Source organism: Sapajus apella, unplaced genomic scaffold (genome assembly GCF_009761245.1).
Source record: "Sapajus apella isolate SASKATOON/1434 unplaced genomic scaffold, GSC_monkey_1.0 scaffold37, whole genome shotgun sequence".
NCBI lineage: Eukaryota > Metazoa > Chordata > Mammalia > Primates > Cebidae > Sapajus > Sapajus apella.
This window is the reverse complement of record NW_022436977.1, coordinates 13,606,650-13,614,944: the sequence shown is the minus strand read 5'-3', so window position 1 is coordinate 13,614,944 and position 8,295 is coordinate 13,606,650. Positions and strand designations below refer to the sequence as shown.

General features: G+C 42.5%; 1 protein-coding gene across 5 annotated transcripts in view; it reads left to right on the top strand.

The window, feature by feature from the left end:
* Positions 1-8,295, top strand: part of TMOD2 (tropomodulin 2) — a 60,509-nt gene that overhangs the window by 37,885 nt on the left and 14,329 nt on the right. For all 5 annotated transcript variants that reach the window (XM_032297452.1, XM_032297451.1, XM_032297450.1 and 2 more), the window contains one exon: positions 4,663-4,806. In XM_032297452.1, coding sequence (XP_032153343.1) covers positions 4,663-4,806 — 144 coding nt within the window. The remainder of the gene's footprint in view (positions 1-4,662; positions 4,807-8,295) is intronic.

The following is an 8,295-nucleotide window of genomic DNA, read 5'->3' as shown; positions in this document are numbered from 1 at the left end:
ATGGCTCTGACATTTTGTCATTCTAATAATGAGAGTAAATCCCAAAGCTTGGAGCATCCAAAAGGAAAGTCCTGATGCATCCCTGTCTTGTTATCAGAGTAAAATGTGTAGATTTAATTTTAATTAAGGACCTAGCACTGACTAAATGCACTTTAATTTGCATGGTGTGCCTTAGTATAAGTTCAAATTCTTGAGCCTTTTTTTGCAGTTCAAGCAACTGCCCGACCAAGACACAGGATTATTCTTCTTGTCCAGTGGTCCTCAACCTGGGGCAATTTTGCCCTCCAGGGGACATTTGGCAGCATCTGGAAATATTTCTGGTTGTCATAATGGGGAGGAGAGCTATTGACAGTTAGTGAGTCTCAGAGGCCAGAGATACTGCTAAATATTCTTCAATACACAGGACAGCCTCCCACAACAAAGAATTCTTTGGCCCCAAGTGCCAGTCATGCCAAGGTTGAATAACCCTCTTCTAGTCCAATGTTGGGACTTCTCGTCTTCCTTCTTCCTGTCTTTTCCACTATGAAAACAATTAAAATAGTTCAGAACTGTTTTGTTCTACTCCCCAGAAGCAATCACTATTAGCAGTTTATTTTTCATTCTTCTAGTTGTCGTCTTTATGACTTTAATTAACGTGGTTACTGGTTCCTGCCTGTAATCCCAGGACTTGGGGAGGCTGAGGCAGGAGGATCACTTAAAGCCAGGAGTTCGAGACCAGCCTGGGCAACATAGAGAGACCTTGTCTCTATACCAAAAAAATAAATAAATAAATAATTAAAAAGGTTGTTGTCAATTCTGACTGCACATTATTCACCTGGAGAGCTCTTCAGAAATGCAGATGGCCATTCCACAGCCTCAGAGATTCTGATTTAATTCATCTGGGGTAAATTTTTTAAAGTTCCCAGGCCATTCTAATGTGTGGTCAATGTGGGAAAGCACTAATATACAGAAATTTATATTTTTCATTTATCATCTTAGAAAATTTTTTATTCTCTATTATAAAAAATGAGGGTAGTTCTATAGTTACTTTATTTTCCATTCCTCCTTTCTCTTCTACTTACAAATTATAGATATTGCATTATTTTCAAACATTTGAGCTTTATACATTTCATGTAATTACATTCTATGTTTGTATGTAGATTGATTCCAGAAATTAATCTATTAACAGCATTTACAATTATATGACTATATAAATATAAATCTCCATTGTCCTGGGCCTTACAGTCTAGTGACTAATGCTAGCCTGATTCTTGATTTGGAGGTAACTTATTTTTTCTTGCCAGAAATTTTTAATACTCTCCCTTTGAAATTCTGAAATTTCACTTGTCTGTTTATTCACTTATGAGTCTTTTTTTATTCATTCTGCTGAGCATCTAGTGATTTCTTTCAGATAAAGATCTATAACTTGGCCAGGCGAGGTGGCTCATATGGCTTCATTGATAGCTGTGCTCCCAGCACTTTGGGAGGCTGAGGTTGGAGGGTCGTGAGGTCAAGAAATCGAGACCATCCTGGCCAACATGGTGAAACCCTGTCTCTACTAAAAATACAAAAAATTAGCTGGGTGTGGTGGCGCTAGCCTGTAGTCTGAAGCTATTCGGGAGTCTGAGACAGGAGAATCAATTGAACCCGGGAGACGGAGGTTGTAGCGAGCCGAGATTGTGCCACTGCAGCATCTGGAGGTTGTAGTAAGCCGAGATTGTGCCATTCCAGACTGGCAACAGAGTGAGACTCTGTCTAAAAAAAAAAAAAAGAAAAGAAAAGAAAAAATCCATGACTTTCTTCATCTCTGGGAAATTTTCCCCCATTAGTTGTTTGATCATTTCTCTTCTGTTTTATTTATTAATTTTTTTTGTCCTTCTAAACTCTTCTTAGATGAATGTTGAATCTCTGCATCTTTCATCCTCATCTCTTTTTTTTTTTTTTTTGAGACGGAGTTTCGCTCTTGTTACCCAGGCTGGAGTGCAATGGCGCGATCTCGGCTCACCGCAACCTCCGCCTCCTGGGTTCAGGCAATTCTCCTGCCTCAGCCTCCTGAGTAGCTGGGATTACAGGCACACGCCACCATGCCCAGCTGAATTTTTGTATTTTTAGTAGAGACGGGGTTTCACCATGTTGACCAGGATGGTCTCGATCTCTTGACCTCATGATCCACCCGCCTCGGCCTCCCAAAGTGCTGGGATTACAGGCTTGAGCCACCGCGCCCGGCCCTCATCCTCATCTCTTAAGGTTTTCTCATAGTTTCTAACTTAGTCTTTTTGCTCTATGTCCTTGGAAGTATCCTGTTATCTTCCAGATCACCACCTTGGTCTTCAGCCATGCTTATTTTGTAATTCTTGATGTCTGTTATTTTATTTTATTTCAACATAGTTTTTAAAATTTTCAAAATGTTTTCTGTCTCTCTCTTCCCCCTCCCCCCCTTTATTTCCTTTTCTTTTTCTTGTGGGGCAGGGAGGAAAATAATACAGAATTAGAATGTTTACATTTGTGTCTGTTTCTTCTATGGCATATTGTCCTTCTTGGTCAACTTGGCTTTATTCTTTCATGATGTTGGTTTTCCTAATATGTCTGGCAATGCTTGGTGCCTCTTTATCTTTTTGAATGGAGAGAAAGGTTGGTTTGTATAAACCAGGATCATTTATCCTGCAGTTGTATCTATCTGTTTTACCAACAGATCTCTCCCTTAAAAAGGAGACCCCTTTATTTTTCTCCATTTGTCACCATCTGATAAGCTATATATTTTATCTATTTAATTTATTGAATATGCCCTCTTGCTCAAATATAAGCCTCTCTTAGGACAAGGATTTTTGTTTTTTCTACTGCTAGAGCACAGTAGAAGCCTGACAAATAATCTTTTCTGAATGTGTGAGTGAGAGCTTTTTTCAGCAGCAGGTGTGCTGACCTGCCACCTCCTCTGCAGTGTATGTATAAGGAGCTCACAGGCAGCCTGGGAGTCCCCTGCAGTCGCTATAGTTAGGAGGACTTCATTCTGGGAGGGACATGTTTCAATATATAGTAGTCCCCTTATCTGCAGAGGATGTGTTCCAAGATCCCCAGTGGATACCTGAAACCACAGATAGAACCAAACCCGACATGTGCTATGTCTTTCCCTACACATGCACACCTATAAACTAGGCACAGTGAGAGATTACCAACAATAACTAATAATGGAACAGTTATAACAATATGTTGTTACAGAAGTTTTGTGAATATGGTCTCTCTCAAATATCTTAGTGTACTATCCTCCTTCCTAGTTGAATGACATAGGGGGCTGCATCAGGCTACTGTTGCCCTTCTGACTGTTTGTCAGAAGGAGGATCATCTGCCTCTGGTGATCCTGGCTCATCCAGCCATGACGATGTCAATGGTTGGATGTCAGAAGTAGACAATGTCATTTGACTGATAGGCAGGAATCATGGACAGCATGGAGATGCTGGACAAAGAGATGATTCACCTTCTGGGCGACAGAGAGCAGGGAGGCAGGGGGGCACAAGATTTCATCAAGTCACTCAGAACAGCATGTAATTGAAAACTTACAAATTGTTTATTTCTGGAGTTGTCCATTTAGCATTTTCCCACTGCGGTTGACAGCAGTTAACTGAAACTGCAGATTGCAGGGAATACTGTACTTTATTCCTGGCAGAGCTGCCTTTCCCCTTTTCTCCCACACTATACTGGCGTGAAGGTCTGGAGGTGCCTCCATTTCTGCACTGCTTCTCTCGCAGGTCGCAGCAGCTTCACCAGGGGCTCTTCCTGGGAGACTTCATTGATAGCTGTGCTGGCAGCTGCTCTTTTTCCTGGAAGGAGCTGGGAGGGATAGTATATGCTCCATCTGCCCTACCTGTTCCATCTGTTCCTAAGGCAGCTGTTTAAGGAACTGCCTCAAATGGGACCTGTCTCTAGCAGCTCAGGCAACAACTTGCTTTGTGCTAATTTACCTGTCAATCTTTCCATTTTCTGTATTTCAGCAGTTTCTCAAGAAAATGGCCTTTTGTTTTGTTTTCTTGTACTGTGAGAATTCCAGTCTCTCAAAAATTATATTATTTGTTCATGGCAGTGGGAGACGTTGGGAGTAAAGAGGGCAGGAAGGGGCGCATGTGCAGTCCGCTCTTTCAAACTGGAGTCTCCATGGGGTTGCCACACTCAGTGATGATTTTGTTCTAAAAGTTGCCTTTTAAAAATTCTGATTTATAGATGATTCAATAGTGCCCAAGTACTAGTCAATGAAAAAGTTTGTTTTTTTTTTTAAATCAATTTGTACTAAAAGGAAAAAAAATGGGTAATTCTGGGATTATGTCCTTATCTACTTTTCTTTGAATGTTAAAATGTGTTTTCTTAAAAAATTGACACTGATAACAGCTAGTAGTGGGTTTTCTTTAATGTCCCTACTTAACAAAAAAAAAATCCTTAATCTTATGTCAGTTTCTTTTTTAAAAAAAAAAATTTTTGCAAATATGTGAAATTTATGTGTAGGCTGCCAGACTAAAATATTTTAATTGTGATTTTAAATTGTATCTTTGTTACTTGGAGGTGAAAGTATGATTTAGTGAAGGTTTTCTTTAAGTGCTAGAAAATATCTGTATTTAATTTAGGAGAAAGGGGTTTAGTAAATTAATCGTTAGAAATTTTAACGTAATTCTAAGTTTTTTTCTTTTTGCATCATAGGCTTTTGCAGACATGCTGAAAGTAAACAAGACCTTGACAAGCCTAAACATAGAATCCAATTTTATCACTGGAACTGGGATCCTGGCCCTGGTAGAGGCATTGAAAGAAAATGACACCTTGACAGAGATCAAGATTGACAACCAGGTAAGGAAGGCCAGAGGACAGGCAAAGCTAACTCACAGAGAGGGGAAAATGCCACAAGGAATGAGTTAAAAGACACAGTTCTGGCCAGGAGCGGTGGCTCACGCCTGTAATCCCAGCACTTTGAGAGACTGGGGCGGGTGGATCACGAGGTCAGGAGTTTAAGACCAGCCTGGCCAATATGGTAAAACCCCATGTCTACTAAAAAAAATACAAAAATTAGCTGGGCGTGGTAGCAGGTGCCTGTAATCCCAGCTACTTGGGAGGCTGAAGCAGAGAATTGCTTGAACCCGGGAGGTGGAGGCTGCGGTGAGCCAAGACAGCGCAACTGCACTCCAGCCCAGGTGACAGCGCGAGACTCCATCTCAAAAAAAAAAAAGACACAGTTCTGTGTGTGACTCGATTTGATGTATTGGATTTCCTCTAGTTTTATAATTGTTTCTAGCCCATGGAGGATGTGCAGAAGAGCATGTTACTAATCAAACAATGCACAGTGGGGCAGCCTAGGACATAAAGAGCCATCTACTTCGCCACCCTAGGCTAGTCAGGCTCCAGAGGAGAAAGAGAGGATTTTGTGGCAGAGATGTTGACCGCTGCTTTGTTCAGTCATCATCGTTGCCTTTTGGCATGTGTCTCAGACCTGTCCTATCCTAGCCTTACTTTTGCCTCTCACTGGGACTGTGGCTAACAGAGAAAGCAGGGTGGCCATGGCCAAAGATTCAGATTTCTTTTCCTTGACTGAAGACTTCTAGAACCAAAAGAGCAGACCCAGGCTCCTGCAGTCTGATACTGGCTGCAGAGAGCCTACCTAAAGGACTCAGCCTTCTAGAAGATGGCCTGGCTTAGAGTAGCAGGCCACACCCATGAGATTGTGGTCTGATCACAATCTCATTGATCATGACCACAGCTTTTCTCAGATTCCCATCCGTAGCCAAAGCAAGGTGCTTTTCCCTAGAGCCACGTCTTCCTGTCTGGTGACCTCTTTTTCCCAGCATCAGCCTGCATTGCCTTCCGAGTTGCTCTTCTGGTTTCAGCTGGCTCCTGCCCACAGACAGCAACTCTCAGTGATCGGCCACGGTGCTGAGCCCTGCTCCTCTAGCCACAGGAAAGGGTCTGTAATGGTGTTCCAGATACTGTATCTTAAAAAGAAAGGGCCTTGGAAAGGAGAGAGCAAGGAGACTTCTGGTATGAGCATCCGTTCCCCTGTGGGGTGGTGGGAGAGACAGTTGGGAAGTGACTGCTCAGAGCATCCTTTGCATATCTGGGGCCATCTCTGGGAATTTCCTGATCTCCAATATGTGATAAAGCTGCAGAGGGCCACCCAGGATGGTTGCCTAAGCCTGGAAACCCCCAACAGTTCCCATGGAGCCTCTACCCTCTGTCTTTGCTAACCAGGACAAGCAGGCTGTTTCAGGGCAGGACCTCTGGCCCTGAACTTCTGACGCTGATTGCCAGGAGAGCAGGGAAGCTGAGACAGGAGGATTTTCATTCTCATCCTGCCAGAAGGGATGCACCACCAAAACAGTTTCCCCAGACACAGAGATGTGGAGGCAGCACCCCAGGGGATGTGCCACACAGGGCCCCGCACACCCGTGAAGTTCAGTGCTTTGTATCCTGGTATATGTCCAGCTGCTAGTAAATTAGACAATGGCATCAGGGTGTGGGGGAGTAAGGATACAAGCCTGAGAGAAATGTGAAGGGCATGAAATGAAGTGATAATTCACTCAGGGATATTTGTTGAATAGACTCATATCAGGAGGAAGCTAAGTGGGCGCTTAGTGAATATTTCCAGGGGAACTAATAGAGAAGTGGATACCCTGTTCCAAAGTATATTTAATTTTTTATATGGATTTAGGCCATTGTCTGAAGTAGTATCACATACTGTGTTCCTAGTTCCTTACAAAGATACCACCTGGCTAAGGTTGCCACATAAAATATAGTTAAATTTGGCATTCAGATAAATGATGTATAAATTTTAGCACATGTCATCAAATATGTGGAATACCTTATACTATACTAAAAAAATTATTTGTTGTTTATCAGAAAGTCATACTTAACTGGCTGTCCTGTATTTCTGTTTGCTAAACCTGGTAGCTCTACGCCTAGTATTGAGTTAGAATGAGCTAGAATTGTGAAAACTTAGAATAGAGCAGCTTTTGACAATGTATGTAAGGAAGACCTGAAAGTACAATCTGTAATCCCAGCACTTTGGGAGGCCAAGGCAGGCAGATCACCTGAGGTCAGGAGTTCGAGACCAGCCTGGCCAACATGGTGAAACCACATCTCTGCCAAAAAATCCAAAATTTACCCAGGTGTGGTGGCACATGCCTATAATCCCAGTTACTAGGGAGGCTGAGGCACGAGAATCACTTGAACCCAGGAGGCAGAGGTTGCAGTCAGCCAAGATCCCGCCACTGCACTGCAGCCTGGGTGACAGAGCAAGACCCTATCTCAAAAAAAAAAAAAAAAACAAAACCTGAAGTACAAAGAGCAAAGAACTTGCTCCCTAAAATCCCCTCTAAATCAACCTTCTCACCCCTCCTCAACCATCTAGGAATGGATTTGTATAGTTTTTCAACTTTAGTCTTTCATTTTGCTTCTGAAATGGTTTCTTTTTATTTACTTATTTTTTGTTTGTTTTTTGTTTGTTTTGAAACAAGATCTCATTCTGTGGCACAGGCTAGAGTACAATGACACAATCTGGCCTCACTGCAGTCTCTACCTACCTGCCTTAAGTGATTCTTCCACTTCAGCCTTCTGAGTAGCTGGGACTACAGGCATGCACTACCATGCCCAGCTAAATTTCAAATTTTTTGTAGAGACAGGGCCTCACTATATTTCCAAGTTGGTCTCAAACTCCTGGGCTCAAGCCATCCTCCTGCCTCGGCTTCTCAAAGTGCTGGGATTACAGGCATAAGCCCCACCATGCCCAGCCTGGCTTCTCTTTATTTGTATATGACAAGGAGGATTAAAATTTTCTAGAGAGGCTGGGTGTGGTGGCTCACACCTGTAATCCCAGTGCATTTTGAGGATGAGACAGGAGGATCACTTGAGCCCAGGAGTTCCAGGTTGCAGTCAATTATGGATGTGTCACTGCATTCCAGCTTGGACAACAGAGCTAGATCCTGTCTATTCACACACACACACTCTCTCTCTCTCTTGCTCCGCCTCTCTCTCTTAAAAGATTTTCTAGAGTAATTAGAAAAAAATTATTTGCTTTTTTTGAGAAATGAGGATATTCAGGGTCAAAACTGGTCTTACATCCAAATTGTGTTCATTGACTCATAGACTGTTAGAAGTCACCTCAGTTTCCTTATCTATCTAATGAAGAGTTTGAAATAAAATAATCTGTAAGACAGTTTCCTCCAGAAACTGTCAGAACCAGAAGCCAAGACCAATTTAACAGCATAGCAATAGGCAGCTGCACGGAAACGAAGGCCTGCTGAGAATTCACCACTGGGGGCAGGCTGCTGTGGCTAGGCTCCAGGTCAA